The 17934-nt window shown below is 52.7% G+C and overlaps 9 protein-coding genes across 9 annotated transcripts; 4 read left to right on the forward strand and 5 right to left on the reverse strand.

Moving 5' to 3' along the window:
- Positions 1-794: 794 nt before the first annotated feature.
- Positions 795-3151, forward strand: BO70DRAFT_408351 (uncharacterized protein; the record flags this gene model as incomplete). Its single annotated transcript, XM_025547203.1, has 3 exons — positions 795-1034; positions 1116-2562; positions 2618-3151. 3 exons carry the CDS (start codon positions 795-797, stop codon positions 2761-2763), a joined length of 1833 nt encoding a protein of 610 aa, XP_025398231.1. The 3' UTR covers positions 2764-3151.
- Positions 3152-3214: 63 nt separating this feature from the next.
- cox15 (cytochrome c oxidase assembly protein cox15) lies at positions 3215-4783 on the reverse strand (the record flags this gene model as incomplete). Its single annotated transcript, XM_025539471.1, has 2 exons — positions 3215-4325; positions 4383-4783. 2 exons carry the CDS (start codon positions 4781-4783, stop codon positions 3215-3217), a joined length of 1512 nt encoding a protein of 503 aa, XP_025398232.1.
- A 621-nt stretch (positions 4784-5404) lies between these two features.
- Positions 5405-6805, forward strand: BO70DRAFT_61425 (putative NAD dependent epimerase/dehydratase). Its single transcript, XM_025548591.1, has one exon. It carries the CDS (start codon positions 5641-5643, stop codon positions 6586-6588), a length of 948 nt encoding a protein of 315 aa, XP_025398233.1. The 5' UTR covers positions 5405-5640; the 3' UTR covers positions 6589-6805.
- A 216-nt stretch (positions 6806-7021) lies between these two features.
- On the reverse strand, positions 7022-8240 carry BO70DRAFT_363181 (NAD(P)-binding protein). Its single transcript, XM_025543501.1, has 6 exons — positions 8090-8240; positions 7963-8024; positions 7596-7897; positions 7489-7566; positions 7318-7417; positions 7022-7250 (listed from the first exon to the last, which is right to left on the reverse strand). Exons 1-6 carry the CDS (start codon positions 8136-8138, stop codon positions 7179-7181), a joined length of 663 nt encoding a protein of 220 aa, XP_025398234.1. The 5' UTR covers positions 8139-8240; the 3' UTR covers positions 7022-7178.
- A 478-nt stretch (positions 8241-8718) lies between these two features.
- On the reverse strand, positions 8719-9658 carry BO70DRAFT_397538 (uncharacterized protein; the record flags this gene model as incomplete). The annotated part of the gene is made up of 2 exons (XM_025546712.1): positions 8719-8985; positions 9041-9658. The coding sequence occupies 2 exons, from the start codon at positions 9656-9658 to the stop codon at positions 8719-8721; spliced, it is 885 nt and encodes a 294-aa protein (XP_025398235.1).
- Positions 9659-10324: 666 nt separating this feature from the next.
- Positions 10325-11971, forward strand: BO70DRAFT_317113 (uncharacterized protein). Its single transcript, XM_025540372.1, has 3 exons — positions 10325-10862; positions 10918-11001; positions 11056-11971. Exons 1-3 carry the CDS (start codon positions 10379-10381, stop codon positions 11844-11846), a joined length of 1359 nt encoding a protein of 452 aa, XP_025398236.1. The 5' UTR covers positions 10325-10378; the 3' UTR covers positions 11847-11971.
- Positions 11972-12074: 103 nt separating this feature from the next.
- Positions 12075-13692, reverse strand: BO70DRAFT_388120 (FAD-dependent oxidoreductase; the record flags this gene model as incomplete). The annotated part of the gene is made up of 4 exons (XM_025545962.1): positions 12075-12560; positions 12636-13006; positions 13063-13334; positions 13391-13692. 4 exons carry the CDS (start codon positions 13690-13692, stop codon positions 12075-12077), a joined length of 1431 nt encoding a protein of 476 aa, XP_025398237.1.
- Positions 13693-14293: 601 nt separating this feature from the next.
- On the reverse strand, positions 14294-15165 carry pyr4 (meroterpenoid cyclase pyr4; the record flags this gene model as incomplete). Its single annotated transcript, XM_025547204.1, has 2 exons — positions 14294-14596; positions 14648-15165. 2 exons carry the CDS (start codon positions 15163-15165, stop codon positions 14383-14385), a joined length of 732 nt encoding a protein of 243 aa, XP_025398238.1. The 3' UTR covers positions 14294-14382.
- Positions 15166-15781: 616 nt separating this feature from the next.
- On the forward strand, positions 15782-16882 carry BO70DRAFT_294203 (terpenoid synthase; the record flags this gene model as incomplete). The annotated part of the gene is made up of 3 exons (XM_025539469.1): positions 15782-16084; positions 16129-16481; positions 16555-16882. 3 exons carry the CDS (start codon positions 15782-15784, stop codon positions 16880-16882), a joined length of 984 nt encoding a protein of 327 aa, XP_025398239.1.
- Between the last annotated feature and the right edge of the window lie 1052 nt (positions 16883-17934).

The following is a 17934-nucleotide window of genomic DNA, read 5'->3' on the forward strand; positions in this document are numbered from 1 at the left end:
GACTTTCTAACCCCCCTACCTCCTAGCAAGCAAACCCCCTAACAAGCAACCCACTACTATGCTATGCCAACTTCCCCAGCCATCTTACTCATATATATATTATATATATACTCACCACTGCAACACCACCACACCTCCGGAGGAAAAAAAAAAGGCAAAGACTTTCAACACTGTAAACCACAACCCTCACAGACTGCAAACTCATCTATATGTAGAATACATACCCATGGATTATCTATCTGTATGTCAATTCTGGTTTCGTGCAACGAAGAACGGACCCGCGCGGCCAGAAAGGGATGTTGACCCTAGGGTTAGTTGGAGTTCATGCCACGATGGTGCTGGTTGTTTTTGATTTTCTCTTCTTCTTCTCTCTCTTTCTGCTCTTCTCTTCTCTTCTCTTCTCTACCCTCATACACTATTGTGGACTCTTTCTTCTCTTACATGGTTGATTTTATCTTTGTCTTTACCTTGGCTTTAGCTCTCAAGGTTCAAGGTTCAAGATTCAAACTCCATTAGCTGTCTGAAAATAAAAAGAAAAAGGAAAGTAAGTACAAGCTCCAGTCTTGAGTAAGTGAGAGATGTGCATTCTGGTTGTGAGACACGTGCGGTGGACGTGACGTGACGTGATATGATGTGACATGTAAGGTGTGAGGTTGATGTTGAGGATGAGACAAAATGTCGTGTGTTGGTCTAGTTATGTTATTAGGCCTTCCTTATACTGACTGGCCACACCAACACGCATGGATAGACAGACAGACAGACAAACAGACAGACACCAGACACGGCCCATAACAATGTCTTATCCCCAGGACTCTCCCTCCAAAGGCAAGGAGAACAAGCAGCTCCCAGGCTCCTCCTCTGCCATGAGTTCAACCGTGGATGCTGCCATTGTTGCTGTTGCCTCAGTGCAACTGGATGATCCAAAATTGCACGCCATAGGCTCGCACATCGGAATTACGCAGCCCCAGCCTAAGGGGTCCATTCCTTCTTGTCACCGTCGTCGTCGTAGTCACCGTGGTTCCCAATCTCGCGCCGTAAGTGAATTGAAGGAAGGCTCATAAGGAAGATCTGCTTGTAAGAGATCACTTGCTAATAAGGCCTTCACTGGGTAATAGGATGTCTTTCATCAGGATAAGATTACCCCCCAGCCTAATGGTTTTTCAGAGCCACCTGGGGAGAATCTTTCCTCTTCGGCTTCTACTCTCCCTCTGCCTCCTTCTTCGCTCTCTCATCAGCATGCCTTCAAGGACGTGTTGCGACCCCCACTTTCTGGTTCCAACGTGTCAGACAATATAAGAGAGGCTGTTGATGTTGATGGTGTTGAAAAAAGAGATCATAAGACTATCGTGGCATACAACCCCGCTCAGTCATCATCGTCGTCATCGTCCCACAACCGTGGACTGATATTGCCACCGATTCCACACCCAGACCCGTACTACCCAAGGCGTCTACCGATGCCGTCGGACGCGAACACCAGCAGTCGAGGACCCGAGCTGGCCCCTCCCGAGCCCGAGCCCGAGCCCAAGACAATCCAAACGACATTCGTCGATGTCCCCGCTCACACCGCGAAATGTGATCTATGCAATAATCGCAACGTGACTGGCATGTCCCGCTGCCTGTCCTGCGGCTGGCAGTCGTGTCACAAATGCACGGAGAGGACTGGATACACGCGCTCTCATCGGGCCGGCGGCGATCTTCACGAGGCACCAATAGATGCGAGCCAGCTTGAGTTTAAAGTGCCGAAGTCGCGGCCTAGACAGAGGAAACGGCGACAGATGCGCATCAATGCTGTAGCTCAGCGGGTGTGCGGTCATGATGGACGGGGTGGTAATGAAAATATGAAGGTAGATGATGGTCGGATTGATCCGAGTCGGAGCATTGCTAGAGATCGGGGTACAAGACATGCCACTCAGATCGAGCCCAGCCTGCCCCAACGTGGTCGCTCTGAAGTCGGGGCAATGAACCAAGCGAGTCAAGTTGATATCGGTCGTGCTAGACGCGGTGGCGCGCGAAGTGAAAGACCAAACACCACTCAAGCCGAACCGAGCCAGCACAGACGCAGCCGTGGTAGAGATGAGAGAGTGAGCGGCGGAACTCTAACTGGTCCAAGCCAGCCTCGACTCAGTGGTAATAGAGCCGAAGAAACAGATGAAGTGAGTCAACTCCAATCCAGACAGTCTAGGCGCCATCGTGCAAGAGACGACAAAACAAATTGTGCCTTTCCAGCTGATCCCCGCCAGACCAGACGCAGTCGTGCCAAAGAACAGGAAACGAGTGGTGTCAGTATCCGCAGTCTATCCCGATTCAGCCGTGCCAGAAAACGGATTGAACAGGATCCAAGCTTCCACCGATACACCGACTTGACGTCGCGGAGCAACATGACCCGCCCAACTGCGAGAGCGGGCTCAACACACCTGGCAACCAGCACCCAGCTCCATCCCGGCCCCGCAGTCCCTGCTGTCGACCATGCCTTGGAGAACACCAGAGGGACGGACAGTGGCCTTGGATGCGCAGAGGCTTTGTATGCGTTCAGCAACGAGGCGCTTGCAACTCCGGGCGATGGTCAGTTTCCTCAACAGGTGAGTTCAGGGCAGGTGGCTGACGTACATGTACCTAGACAGCGTAGACGACGCGTCAAATCATGGTTCTGACTTCTCTCGTGTTCATCGGTTTGCCATGGAGCAGGTCAGGCTCGCTGTTGAGCGGCACAAGCGAAAGATTTCAAAGAGTGACGTGGGGAATTTCGACGTGAGAGGCTGCTAATGACGCGTCCGGGCCACCAGACCTAAGAAATTATCCCAGGCATGGTAGCCCGGTCGCTGTTCTCTTGGTTTCGGATGGAAGGCAAAGGATGGACTTTTGTTGTTTCTCACTGTTTCTGGGACGTGGGAAACGAGATGAGACGTTCAGGGTGGTTTGGTGCGGAGGAAGGAGAAGAAATGTGTTCTGGCGTTGGATCATTCACCGTGTCTGGACATCCATCACGTGCCTGGCTTTTCAGAGGGATGGTCTACTTTGTACAATTGCAATTTTCTGCAGATGGAATGCAAACTGGAAACTGGAGACTGGAAACAAAGAACGCACGTGATCATATTGTACAGTGACGTGAAGTTGAGATTTGAGTAAACATACAGGGTCATGTGGTGGTGGCAGTGTTGTACAGGAATGCAGGTCAAAACTCCATCCCATCCGAGATATCTAGATGCTTTACTACTTACAGCCGGCGAGGGGCATGGGTTGCGCTGGAAGCAGCTTGTCCACGGGCCTTGACCGCCATCTGAAGCAGCTTGGCCGTCCGGGACGGGTGCCAGACACGGCTTCCCAGGACAAGCACCCAGGTGAGCAGGAATATACTGCCCGCCTGGTGGGCAGAAGCCAGAGGCGTAGGAACGAGGTAGAGAAGGGTCGAGATACCGAGACCGACCTGCAGGCAGGCGAAGCCGACCACTCCGTGCATACCCTTCTTCGCAGCCCGGGGCAAGAGACGCTGCATCGTGGGAGAGCGACGCGTGTACGCCCAGAGAGCCATGATGCTGGTGAAGGTGGTCATAGCCAGAGTCCGGTGGTCCAATTGCACCAAGGAGGGGTTCTCCAGCATGTTTCTCCACCACAGGTCCGATCGGTCCTCGTGGCGGGAGTAGCGCTCATCGAAAAGTTCCGCCTTGGGAGGTGCCAGACCATTGCCCATGAAGGGGAACTCGTTGTAGATAAGACCGGCATCCAGGCCGGCGACAAGGGCGCCGGACATGGCAGTCACGAAAACCAGAGCAGCCAATGCGGCCACGGAGCGACGGAAGATCTTGAGCTTGGGGTCACGCAGCGCGTCCAAGAGCTTGATTCCGGCCTCCGGGTCGGCGAGAAGGCGGTGGGAGCGCAGGATAGCAAGACCGTTCCACAGCATAGCACTGTAGCAGACGAAGGCGGCACCCAGATGCGCCGTCAGGCGGTACTGGCTGACACGGGGGTGGCTACCAGGGGCGAAGAGGTCGTCCTTCAGGCCGGACTTGACCATCCACCATCCGATAAATCCCTGGAATCCAATCAAGCCTGCAATACCGGCCAGGCGCAGAGCCATGGGCTTGCTAACCTGCTTTCTCGCAACGAAGTATATGGCCGGGAGCACAAACGAGATGCCGACGAAGCGGCCCCAAAGACGGTGGATCCATTCCATGTAGTAAATCGACTTGAATTCGGAGAGGGTCATATGCGGGTTGAGGAGCTGGAATTCAGGGGATGCGCGGTACTTGGCGAACTCGGCTTCCCAGTGTTCGGCGTTCATGGGGGGGAGGGATCCGGTGACGGGGCGCCATTCGGTGATACTCAGACTTCGTCGCAACATAATTAGCATTGGCCGCCATGGCGTATCTTTTGAATGAGCTTACCCTGACTCAGTTAACCGGGTCAGACCGCCAAAGACAACGATACCAAAAACGCTGGCCGTGCTGGCCAGCAACCAGTAGGCGACTTTCTTGTCGCTCACATCCGGAAAGCTGGATTTCGCCTTCGCAGCGCCTTCCGCGGCAGCAGCAGATCCCGAGGCATTTCTCCTCAGACTAGAAGCAAAAAGCTTCCTAGCTCTGGCCTGAAGGGCGGAATTGGCTCTGGTGTTGGCATTCTGGGCGAGGGGCAGCGCGGAGAACTGGCGGCGGAAGGCGGACTTGGTCGCAGTCGCAGTCGCAGGATTCGGGGTGCGCGAGAGACATTGACGGCAGGTGAAGAGCTCCCTCGACAGCCGGGGAGCAAGTCTCCGGAATAAGGGCGCGGAAGGCCCCAGGAATGCCATGATGGCGGATGAACGAGAGATCGAAGCCTGGGGTGTTGACAGGATTGGAAATTCCGGACGAGACTCGCGCGATGCCGCATCACTTCCGGCCGGAACCCTCGACTCCCGAACGGCCGCCCGCCAATCAGCACCCGCCAATTTGTTGCCGGGCGATCAGCCCATCCACCCGTCTTGACAACTGACAATCGACGCATCCTCCTACAATCATCCCAGTTATGTCTCCACTCACGGTCAGAGACATCGATTTTCTCTGTTTTCTTCGCATGACGGTCAATGCTCCGTCATTTCGACCTTGCTACAGGGTTGCAGACAATTGATTGGTATCTACTATGCCTGCAACTCCCAGTCACCGGATGCACGCGTCTGCACTCTATCTACTCCATAGAGAGCTGTGGTACCTGCTTCTAGTTCCCACCCGCCCTCGAAGAACTTGACCTCATGCTCTGGGTGGGTGAGGGTACTTTGGCTGCTGCTCAATTATGTACCAAAGATTTATTGGCTCGCTTCATTGCGCCATCGAAGCATTGCAACCACTCGATCTAGCTCGTGCCAGAATAATGCTTTTGACCGCTATGCGGCGGACTGCTGTAGTTCCGAGTCGACACGGTGCATAGCAAATAGTGAGGCTATGCATTAACCGGCTCCCACACCCTTCATAGAACTGGCTATCTCCCGTCCAAGGTGTTCAACCCTCTCCGGTTTTATCTGGTAAAACCCGAAGCCTTCCGGGGTTAACATGTCTAAACTCCGTGACTGCCGATTTCCCTGACAGTATATCAGCTGACAAGACTCAGTGAAATGATGAACATACATCCTCAATCAATAACAGGCAGTGGCTAGAGTCCCTATTTTTCCTCATGATGGTCAAGCAACGCATCTTCATCACCGGTGGCAGCGGCTACATCGGCTCCGCCATCATCGAACAAGCAACCGCTCAAGGATACGAAGTATACGGCATATCCCGAAACGAGACCAGCGACGCCAGATTAACCGGTCTAGGGGCAGTTCCCGTCCGAGGGGACCTCCACTCTCTCGATGTCCTGCGCGAGCAAAGTGCTCATGCTGACATTGTCATGCATCTCGCCGACCCCATGGCAGCTAACCACCACATGCCATATGAGGAACGGATACGCATTGACGACGCTGCCGTGGAGGCTATCGGGGCCGGCTTAGAAGGGAGCAACAAGCCTCTTGTTGTCACGTCTGGCACCCTGGTGGTTGCAGCAACTGGCGCCGAGACGGACGAGACATCACCTCTATGGGAGAAGCCTCTCAATGACCGCATAGTATGCGAGCAGAATAATCTGAAACTCTGCGAGAAGGGTGTCAAAGTCTCCGTTATCCGTCTAGCTCCGTTTGTCTATGGTCGTGGGGCTAGCGGTGTTGGACTGTTCATGAAGATGTACAGCAATATGAAGGGGGTCAGCTACGTTGAGCCTGGCGATGTATTCACCTCTGCCGTGCATGTGGAGGATGCCGCGTCCTTGTATATACTGGCGGCTCAGAAGGCCAAGGCAGGTGACATCTTCAATGGCGTGTCATCGACAAATGTGACCTTCCGTCAGCTGTCAGAAGTGATGGGGGACGTCCTCGGTCTTCCGGTGCAGTCGGTCCCTTTCGACACTGCTGCATCGCGATGGGGCGAGTTCTATGCTCTCTTTCTTAGCACAGAGAACCGTGCATCTGGTGCCAAGGCGATGAGAGAACTGGGTTGGGAGCCCAATAAGGTTGGCATTATTGAGGATGTGAAATGTGGATCATATGTCTCTCTTACAGAGAGTTTGAAGGGCTCTACTGTCGCGTGAGGTGCGAAGTGGCCCGGACTGGTGTTCTTTACTGGCCTCACGGGGGCAGGCCCATTTTCTATCAGCTCCTCGGCGGTTGCCAGCCAAAAAAGGACACTGCCAGGATACCGAGGCCTGGGTCATCTGTACAGCTTGGCCACATCTAAAAGTCAAAATCATTAGACGTGCAATTCATTCCAGTGTTGGAATGGTTGGGTAGTGTGATTTTTTAACTAGGCATACATTTTCGTAATCTCAGTGAATATTGACCAATATCCATCATAAGCACCGAAGCCATCCCTCCATTGCGCAGGCAGGGCTGACTAGTGTGGATGGGCGCGCCATCGGCTGTGCGAGGCTGACTGCAGGCAATCCAACGCGGAGCATCCTTCGGCATTAGTTTCTACTCTTCAATCCTCAGACCAAGAATTAAAAAAAATTAAGGAACTGGTGGATGCAGCAACAGATTCAGGATTTCCCTTCCATACCATATACTATATATCCTTGACTCGAATTACTCCGGAAGAATACTAGCGTAACCCCTGACTCGTTCACCCACCGGTAGGTATCCATAGCCATGAGCCATGACACTTGCAGTACTGGATTCACCATCAGAACGGAACGTCCTCGCCCTTACAGTTGACGAAGCGCCCCCCAAACGTCTCCCTCGTAGCGCCATCAATCTAAGACTCGTCAACAGCCGTCACCACCACTTCAATAACCCCCAGGACTAGAAACCGGGTCACCTACCAGCTTAATCATAGCATCCACACACTCGCCAACCTCCGTAAACGCCTCATCGATCCCAATACTCTTCGCACAAGCATTTCCCATCCCCGTCTTCACAAATCTACCCAGTCCGTTAGCCACCCACCCACCCACCCCCAACCGACTCAATGCTCCGAAACAAATCCCACTCACCCCGGATGCACAACAAAACAAACCCATCCCTGATTCTCCACATGCATCTTCCTGGTAACCCAATTCGCGGCCGCCTTACTAGCCCCATACGCGCCCCGGGAAAATACTCCATGTCCAGCCCCGCAATACTCCCCAGAAAGCTGCCGACGGTGAGGAACATCGGCCGTTGGCTCTTCTGCAGCAGGGGATAAGTCGCCTGGAAGAGCCGGATGACGCCGAGGGTGTTGACGTCCAGATGCTGCTGGACGACGTCGAGGGGGACGTTGTCGATGCGGTAGGTCGCATCGTCGTAGTGGCCGGCGTTGGCGATCACGGTGTCGATGTGCGTGATCGGGGTGGGCGATGTGGATTGGAGGTGCGCGATGGCGGTGGAGGCGGCCGTTGGGGACGAGGCGTCGATTTCGAGCAGCTGGATGGTTGTGGTGGGTGCGCGGGGCAGGGTGAGTAGGTGTTGGCTGCGTTGGGGGTGCGGACGGCCGCGAGGATCGTGGTGTGTGGTCGGTGCAGGAGGGTGGTGAGTAGGCCGTGGCCGATTCCTGGGGTGAGGGGGGGTGGTGGTTAGGGGAGGGGAGAGTGGGAGGGAGAGTGAGGGTGAGAGAACCTTGACTGGCGCCGGTGATGAGGTAGACGGTTGGAGTGGGCGGCGACATGGTGGGGGACGGGAAGGTTATGGCTTTGTTTCGTGGGACGAGTGTTGAAAATAGGCGGATTGGATAGATACTGCTCTGAAGAAGGGGTTAAGTGAGTGGGAGGGATACGCGAGTTTGGGGAGAACTGTGTCTGAGGGGCTCAGCTGGCTCTTTATAGTCCTCGGATTGAACTAAGCTGTGATTAGGGCTATGTGCCGGCTGACCAATCCGGGCATTGGCTCACTACTAGTATATAGTCAGTTGGCGGCTTGCTTTGGGTTGGAGGTCATTACACGTGAGATGAACTGTTGATCGGCGGTGTGCTATGGTATTGTTACACTGCTGATTATCTTGGGGTCTTGGAGATTAATTGGACATGTGGAACTTCTGATTTACTGATGTGTGGCCAGCAATAATCCTAGGACGGACTTTAGACTTTGGCTATTTAGGGAAGGTGGATTTCCAGCTCAGTAGATTGCAGTGAATTGAGTAGATTGAATTTATCTGGGGGCCTAGTGACAGCGGCAAAAGGAAACAGGTAGAAAGAAGTAAGAAAACAAACAAAGAAAAAGACCGACTAGATAGGGAGGCGACACGACAACTACTTCTCCTCCTCCTCCTCCTCCTCCTCCTCCTTCTTCTCCTTCTCCTTCTCCTCACTCCTGCCAAGATGCAGAAAAGGCAGAGGTTCGCTGTTTTGATATTGGCAAATATCTCTCGAGAATACATGGTTGTAGGAGACTTTGAAGACTTCAATCCCTTCGAACTCTTTAAGATTTCGAGCAGTGTCAGCCAGAATATCCTGGGGATCCGGGTAACGATGCTTGCACTTTACCAGTTGGAGTGTTTTCAAAGAGGGGAAGTGGACCTGCCTGGGGTTAGAAGCTTCCTGATAGGATTGGGGGATCTTATGAGAAACATACCAGAACGTCTTTGAGAAACTTGGAACAGGCAGCGGCATCCCAGGAATGCGAAAGACCCGGGTGAACTATTAGATTGGGAACCTTGACAAATGGCAGATAATAACAGCCCGGGGGTTCAAACAGGGGCATTAGCAAGAAAAAATGGTTCACCTTTGTGAGTTCAATGCCTTCCAACAGGTCTGCACCATGAGGATTCAAAAAGAAGTCCAAATTTGAGCCGGACCTGATAAAATCAGCATAATACTGTCGGCGTGCAGGTTCGATCTTTCTGAACCGCCCGATGAGGCAAGATTTCCAACCTTCTAGAGGGAGGCTATTCTTCCAAATGACATGGCTCATCTCCGAGACGCTCCAGAGATGGCGCATTGACTCTGAAGACCAGAGCTTGTTGACAAGGGCGCAGTTCAAAAGAGTTCCTGTTTTCCATTCCACACGGTCACTGCTGCCATCGAGTTCTTCAGGCTTTTTGAGAGCGAGAGCGATCTCCCTGTCCCTGGACTGCACTCGGCTCCATGCGATACTCTTCCAGATATGCTCGACGATCAGGCCCACAACCTCGTGTATCATCAATGCACGCTGCGCGGCAGTGCTCTCTGTGGTTTCTGTGGGGCTATCCATGATTGGGTGTCTTTAATATATCTTGCGATTGGTTATAAGAAGATCCAGACTGCACTGCAAGAAGACAGGAGAAGAACCCAGGGCTCCAGGGCATTATAAATACCCCCACAAAGGGCTATACAGAAGAAAGACACAAAGGAGGTCTCCGGGGGCAACTCAAAGCAGACATTGTCTGAATGAAACATTGTGTATTGTCTCCATACCCCTTGAGCGTCCAAGAAAAATCTACTGTAATATGTGAGAGGTAACCTCCACTGTCAGTCGTTATGAGGATCAGAGCGGTCAGATTTGGTGCCATCCTTACCTGGTAAGATAGGTCCCCAAAACATGACATTAAGTATGAGATTGATCCTTCACTACTTCTTTCTTCTTTGTTGTATCGGTGAGTGTTAGCCAGTCACAGCCTCGATGGCAATGGAAGGGACGAAATAAGTGATCTCGGAAAATCCCTCTACGGTGCATTTGATTATTTATCTGGTAAAATCAGGACAATAACCACCACTCAAAACGAGTAGTCCCCACCAGTGCAGTGGTTGTGCTCTGCCTGAGGCACGCGCATAGGTAGACCAGACCGACAGCTCCCCGATCGGGCCTAGCGCCTCCCCCAGCATGATGACCGCCAACGTCCCGATCCGCGATCCAAGACTCCCTCACCACGCAAACAACCACCAGACAGACTCCCTCACCCCGCACCCCCAACCCCTCCCTTGTCCGCGGAAAATGTCCTACGCAGTCGAGACGAAAAAGCGCAAATTCCACCGAGTCCTCGAATCCCTGACCAAACCCTCCACCCCCAGTCCCGCAAAATCAACTGCCTCCGAACCGCCCGCGACCGGCTCATCGACCAAGAAAGCTCGTCTGGACACCGATAACCTGTCCATTGCGCGAAGCTCGATCCTCAAGGTCACGCGCCCGACCTCCCGCGATTCCTCCGTGTCCTCGCCGTCCCGACCGAGCTTCGTCCCGTGGGATCGCGAGCGCTTTCTCGAGCGATTGGAGACATTCCGGCGCGTGGACCGATGGGCCCCGAAGCCGGCGGCGATCAGTGAGGTGGAATGGGCCAAGCGCGGCTGGGTCTGTACGGATGTTGCGCGGGTGACTTGCGTCGGGGGATGCGGGGGGTCGGTGGTCGTGAAGCTGCCGGATGAGTTGGATGAATTGGATGGGTTCGATGGCGAGAAGGTGCAGGAGAGGAAGGATGTTCGTAAGTATTGCATTGCGATTGGTCTACATACGTGCTTTGGACTGATGGTTTTTAGGCGCCCAACTCGTGAACGAATATGCGAATATGCTGGTCAAGGGTCACGGAGACTCGTGCCCGTGGAGGAACAAGGGTTGCGATGGTACGTTATCTCGAGATCCCACGTTATGATCTCCCAACTGACAGCTAGCCCAAGCCACCATCCATCGGATACCGCTCGCAAACCCCGAATCCGCAATCTCCGGCCTCCAGACTCGTTACTCCAACCTTGTCAAAATGGCCGATCAATTGCCTGCGCAAGACGTCATCCAGACACCAGAGTCGTTCGATCTCGAGAAACTCGTCAGCACGCTACCAGCCGGCTTCAACGCCCCCCACGAGGAAGAACTCAGTATCGAAAGAGACGAAAGAGCAGAGACACCCACACCCCAGGCCGTCAACGGGACCCAAGACCCCGCTCCTCCGCCCTCCCCCTCTCCCTCCCCCTCGCCATCATTCTCCACAACCGCCTTCACTCTAGCGTTTTTCGGCTGGGACACTGTCCCCGACGGAACGGCCGGTCTGGCCGGCTGCAGCGTATGTTTCCGGCGCCTGGGCCTATGGATGTACAAACCCAAGAGCAACGGAGACGCTGCCCTCTACGACTCACTGGACGTGGTCGGCGAACACATGGAATACTGTCCGTGGGTGAGCGGAAAGGCCCAAAGCGGCTCCGGACGGACGTCAGAGAAGTCAGAAAACCTGCGATGTGGATGGGAGTTGCTGGGCCAGGCGCTCAACGTGCGACATCGTCGGCAGATCAGATCGACTGTTTCTGTTTCCGGGGGCAGTCGGGCTGTTTCTGAGGCGCCGTCTACGGATGAACTGGTTGTCGACGATACCAATCACGAAGCTAGGAAGGCTAGCGATCGAGAATGGTGGGCTAAGCTTCGTCGGATGAGACAGGTCTTGAGTGTTAATTCTCTGAGGAAGAAGTCGGCGCAGTGATGGCTTTAGGCATTTTGCTATTTTGGTCTTTGCATTTGTTGGGGTTACATGCAGCGTGGCGTTCATGGCGGTACCATATACACATAGTCTTTCGTGGTGATATTTATAGTGATCATACATTTTGTTTACTTGACAAGCAGATAGTCTTTTAAAGTATCGATTACTCAAGTACGGGGTAGATAAATTCTAAAGAACCGCCATTTCTAATGAGACATGAATTAAAAAAGATCAAAGCATCGTGTACCAAGTGTACCATCCGTCCTTGACAAACAAACGTGATAACCACCCCAGCAAAAGCACCACAGTCAGGATAACTGCCCACCGAGTATGAGCCCCCTTCCTCTTTCGTCCATATATTTCCCATCCTGAGCCTGAGCGCTCCGGCAAAGGTAGAAACGCGATAGCCTCTGCATCCGCAATGACCTTGGAGGCAATGTCCGCTGGCACGTTTCCTGCATACGGAGCCCAGTATCGAGCAAAGACGGTGTTAAACCAGCCATCTCGGGCCTGCATTCGGGCGACAGAGGCTGCTGTACGGCACATACTATCCATACGGGTGTATCGAATCTGTTGGTATTGCTGCAGGAGACTGTCGACCTGGGTGTTGGAGGGCTTGTGGATGCCGCGCACGTTGATGAGGTCGTGAAGGAGGGAGGAGAGAGTGGCGACATCTTCGATGGCACAGTTGGCACCTTGGCCGAAGTTGGGGGTCATCTGGTTACACGAATAGTCAGTCCTGCATCCCACATGAAGGCAATTGACGTAAGGCGATGGACGTAAAGATCAGACCTTATGAACGCTATCACCCGCCAAAACCATCCGATCATGATGCCAGGTTTTGAACAAGCCTTCTTCCAAAGCAGTCATTGAGAACACCTCTCGGTTCTTCCATAGATCTCCTACAGTGACGTCTTTCCAGAACTTCATGTCCTTCAACTGACTGAAAACATGTTCTGCATCCTTCTCCGAGAACCGTGGCACATCGGGATAGACGTACTTCCGGTCTAGCTTCTGGATAACAAACCAGAACACCCGACCATGTCTCCCGTGGATAGTCAGGACGGACAAATGATCAAAGACGCCGTTGACTTGTTCATTGATCTCGAGACCCGGGATGCGCGACGAGATCCCGAATGCGCATGTGTACTCGACCGTCATGCCTAACTGTTGTTAGCTACATTTCTCATGAATTGAGCCCGAAGAAAAGAAGACATACAGGTCCTCTCAGATCTCGAAACGAACCCAGGTTGACCCTCCTCCGCCATCCGCCACATTTCAGACCGAATGCGACTATGCACCCCATCAGCCCCGACAACAAGATCCCCCTCATACACCGATCCATCGGCAGCAACAACTGCAGTCCCGTTCTTGAGTCGTCTCACTTCTGTCACCTTCTTTCCCGTAAGGATGTTCTGCTTGCTGCGATGCTTCTCGTACAGAATCTCTAGGAACTTCTGCCGGTCTAGAAACGCAATTGGGAATCCGAATCTTGCCAAAACCTTAGCTTGACTTGAAGGAGGCTGGATTAAGAAGTCAAGGCATACCTGTCGCCAACAACCTTCGGATAGAAGTTAATAAACTCGAATCCATCAGGAAAGATGACATTCGCCTGGTGTAGCGGCTCAACCACTCGCTCGATGTCCGCCAGCAGATCCAGTTGTTCCAGGACCCGTCCACCATTGGGCATGAGGCCTATGGATGCGCCGAGCTGCGGAGCGATCTCATTGCCTTTTTCGAGAATGATGTGCTCGATGTGTGCACGCTGGAGACAGTGGGCGAGAGTGAGGCCGGCGATGGAACCGCCGACGATGATGACTTTGAAGGGGGGTTGGGGAGGGTTGGTCATGTTCATGGTTGTGGTGTTGAGTTGACCATTGAGCCAAACTTAGTCCTAGCTATCTGGAGGGAACGAGGAAGGTACGACTGGGGGGGAGGGGGGGGGGGGGCTGTAACGCAGGTGACTGGCGGGCAAAGTCGCAGTCACGCCGCACATGAGTTGCTTTCCTCTCATCTCCTTCTTCCTCTTCTTCTTCCTCTTTCCCTCCTCGACCCTACCCCCCTGGATGAGACGGTGTCATTTACATCACAATGGGCTCAATTGTCTCCGCTCCTGTGATACACTGTACTATTCTTAATCTGTCCCGTGTGCTACCAGAAGAAATAGCGGTCCGTCACAGCGCTACCATCTAATTTAATTGCAAATTACAGAGGCGTCCAAAAACGGCTCCTGCAAGCCTCTTGACTTTATACTCAACGCGCCTATTTTCAGCCGGGCAGTACCCCTCCCCTGCCGAGTACATCAAGTCTAGTCCCTGTACAGTGCAAGCCCGAAACTCCGGATACCACGTCAGAGACTCAGAGACTAGAAAAGGTGACACGGGATTCGCAATCCCTCGGCCAAAGCAGTGTTCAAACTGATAAACTCTATCTTACACTGCAGGACAGTCTTCCGATTGTGAAGTCGGTATTCATCCGTCCACCTACCCGACCTTGATTCCAGCCAGCCATGTTGTCAATGGCAACCTCGAGAATGGACTCATTTCCCCTTATACTTGACCTGATGCTGAGAGGCCTCTTCATAGCGTCTGATGGAGAGGAAAAGAATCCCATAGAGAAACTCGGATAAGAAAAAAATACACACGGACCACAGCATGAGCGGGCTGTTGAGCCAGGAAAATGATCCTGGCCAATACAAGTATCGAATGAAGGCAAAAGCCACGGTCGATGTTGACCCCGAGAATCGAGAGATCCTGGTCAAGGCTGAGTATAGCTGATACTGCGGGAGGAGGGGGAACCCTTACCATAATCTCCACGACGCGCCACGAGTATTTCCTCGGGTCAACAACTGGAACACATCCCCAACGCTGATAAGAAGCTGGCATAGAACAGCCCCCCACGAATAGGCTAGACCAGGCCCCAGTTGGGCCACCAGAGCCAGATGCCCAGTCAGAAAAAAGACCGTCATTGATGCGAAAACTAGAAACATATTGTTCCCCACTATAGGGGACTGGCGCCATTCATTCGGGGCGTTCTTCATGGCCGAGTAGATAACACCCAGGTCTAAAAGCAGTCCTAAGCCGAAGGCAGCCCACTCGCAGAAACCCTTTGCGGGATATATTATGCAATACACAATTTCCCAGGCAAAATTCGCGCAGAGGCCTGCAATGGTCATGCTGTACGTACGGTCTTTGAAGGACGTATATGCCATGTCCACATAGTGGACGATCCAGCCGGCAGTCATTCCTATGATAAAGATGTTCACGAGCCATTTGTGCTCGAGATACTCCGGGGGAGCAGTGGAATAGTCAAAACCATCCATTGAAGAGACTTTGGGACGAAAATAAGAAGCTATGGCGGACTCACTGGATGCGATGCCTTGCTGTCACGCTGATTATATACTAACCGCAGCTTGCCATCAACGGTTCATCATCCGCAGACAAGGAAACGCTTGACTATGCAAACGTTGTCCGACCAGTGGCCGATTACTTGGCCATTCGGCCAGGTAGTATCACAAGGGGCGCAATAGCATTGTGTCACCCGTGTGGTGTTCTACTGTCCTGCAGGACAGCCAGGGAAGCCCCGATGCCGTCGAGGGTGGTATCAAATCCTGCTGTTGTGCTGCTACAAACGCATGCAGCCATACTTGATGCCAGTGTACCATCTCAATCCATTTGAGGAAGTGGCATAGCTCCCAGTGTGAACACATTGAAGAGCTGAGATAGTGTAACTTACCTCCAGAATTGCTCAAGCAGGTGAACACTGGGCGTCAACAGCCGATGTACTGGTGAGCTACCGCAATCATAGCCTACATATATAGGCATAGAAGCGTCCCTGTCTATCCAAACTTCGCACTGTGATCTGTATACCCTCGATTACCCGTGCATCCTTGTATCGCCAAGGAGCAAACCATGCCCACCCTCCCAGAAGTTGCCTCGATGCCTCTTCCTTTGGTTGCAGCCATAGGAATTGTGCCTCTGGTTTTCTATGTCCTACTAGATCGGATCCCCCCTCTATGGCCGACCTCCAAGAAAGCCTTCTTGATAGGCAAAAAGAAGCCAGAGACCATGACGTCCTTTGAATGCCCGTATGGCTATATACGCCAGATCTATGGCAAATATCATTGGGCGCCATTCGTACACAAGCTTTCCCCGACGCTACAGGACGTCGACTCAGCCAAATATAAAATGGTATTGGAGATCATGGATGCGATCCATCTATGTCTAATGCTGGTGGATGATGTATGTCCACGCACGCAAAAGGCCGCTCATGCTAACATGTCCAGATCACCGACAATAGCGACTTCCGAAAGGGGAAGCCAGCCGCCCACAGAATATACGGTCCGTCAGAAACCGCCAATCGGGCTTACTATCGGGTCACGCAGATTCTGAATGAAACTGTTCAACGATTCCCCACTCTCGCCCCATTCTTGCTGCAGAATCTTGAAGAGGTCCTCGAAGGCCAGGATCTATCTCTGATCTGGCGACGAGATGGGCTGAGCAGCCTCCCGACCAAGCCCGAGGAGCGAGTCGCGGCATATCGAAAGATGGCCTCACTGAAAACAGGGGCCCTGTTCCGGTTGTTGGGACAGTTAGTGATGGAGAATAAGACGATGGATGATACCATGACGACTCTTGCGTATGCCTCCCAGCCATGCCTTGTCTTTTAACCTCTTCCACTTCTGAGCGATTCCTGAGGCTGACCTCAACAGATGGTGCTCCCAACTTCAAAACGACTGCAAAAATGTCTACTCCTCTGAGTACGCCAAGGCAAAGGGAGCCCTTGCAGAAGATCTGCGCAATCAGGAACTTTCGTATCCGATTATCCTGGCGCTTGAAGCTCCCGAAGGACACTGGGTTGCCAGCGCATTGGAGACCGGTTCACCGCGTAATATTCGCCGGGCACTCGCCGTGATCCAGAGCGAGACAGTGCGCAATGCTTGCTTCACAGAGCTGAAGTCTGCAAGCTCCTCCGTACAGGACTGGTTGGCTATCTGGGGAAGGAATGAGAAGATGAATTTGAAGAGTCAGCAGACGTAGTTAGCTGGGTCTGTTTCGAACTGGTCTCTGAGGATGTTACTGCTGCGTGGGATAGGGCTGGTTTTAATTGTGCTAATACAGATACACCGTTAGAGCAAAATCAGTATATGCTATTACTTATACGCTGGTTTCTGAGTGAGATGCATTCTACAAGAATATGGTCTGGTGTGTTGATGCTCCGGACGAACATGAAGATAAGGCACTCCGCTGCGATGAAGCCCTGTCGGCGGATCAAGGACAGCCTCGATAACTTCCGACTGGTCATCTGCGGTGGAAGTATAGAATGGCGGGTTTCAAAATTGAACACAGAACGGGACCAAGCAAGCCCGAACCTGAGACTGTGAAACTCGACCACGATCAGCATACCCTGATCTAGAATCCCACTGTCGGGACCGATTTATATCGTCGGGGATACTCTCGGAGTTGAAATAGACCATTGCCTGATCAGATGGCATACAGACCCCCTCGGACGAACCTCCACTCCCCTCGGGACAACTCCACGAAAATTTAACGATATGCAGAAGCTGTGACAATTTCACTCATATGGACATGATTATTGGCCTATTGGCTTACATTTTCTCCACGACGACAGTTCTGCGGATTCTGTGGAACACTCGCCAGCTGGTCTTCAAATGGCCGAGGTTAGATCGCTCTCATGCAAAGGAGAATTGTTCTCGCTGTGCTACAGGAACCAGGCACCATGTCACATCGCCTGCGTGTATCCTTGCGGTGAGCGGACGGTCATCTGTAGCCTCCATCGCGTCGCTTGTTCATGAAACATGCCCTATTCATAGCAGTGGTGTGTTGAACGAGCAGCTCTGTTGGTAGATCCAGTAAGCCCTGCATGTCAGCCAAACTGCGTCGCTCCAAGCACTACAATAATTAATCCGAGTCCTTGTCAGGGTGTCACCACGTCAATCCATTTTCTTGCTAATATGTCCAGGCATCAGACAAGCCATATCCGGTTCTTGCTACTGTCAATATCTGTGATACTCTGAAGCTGGGCAGAGCAAACGTCCCGGAATAAGCCAAATATATTGCTCCTACATGAA

The sequence above is a fragment of the Aspergillus heteromorphus genome, assembly GCF_003184545.1.
Source record: "Aspergillus heteromorphus CBS 117.55 chromosome Unknown BO70scaffold_17, whole genome shotgun sequence".
NCBI lineage: Eukaryota > Fungi > Ascomycota > Eurotiomycetes > Eurotiales > Aspergillaceae > Aspergillus > Aspergillus heteromorphus.

Bases quoted from the DNA above. Each gene is read 5' to 3' on its own strand.
- BO70DRAFT_317113 (XM_025540372.1), top strand. From the start codon at position 10,379: ATGTCCTACGCAGTCGAGACGAAAAAGCGCAAATTCCACCGAGTCCTC. The intron at 10,863-10,917 runs GTAAGTATTGCA...GATGGTTTTTAG, and splicing joins GCAGGAGAGGAAGGATGTTC to GCGCCCAACTCGTGAACGAA. The intron at 11,002-11,055 runs GTACGTTATCTC...AGCTAGCCCAAG, and splicing joins GAGGAACAAGGGTTGCGATG to CCACCATCCATCGGATACCG.
- BO70DRAFT_363181 (XM_025543501.1), bottom strand. From the start codon at position 8,138: ATGTCGCCGCCCACTCCAACCGTCTACCTCATCACCGGCGCCAGTCAA. The intron at 7,898-7,962 runs GTCCGCACCCCC...ACAACCATCCAG, and splicing joins ACACCACGATCCTCGCGGCC to CTGCTCGAAATCGACGCCTC. The intron at 7,418-7,488 runs GTGAGTGGGATT...CGGACTGGGTAG, and splicing joins TGTTTTGTTGTGCATCCGGG to ATTTGTGAAGACGGGGATGG.
- BO70DRAFT_61425 (XM_025548591.1), top strand. From the start codon at position 5,641: ATGATGGTCAAGCAACGCATCTTCATCACCGGTGGCAGCGGCTACATC.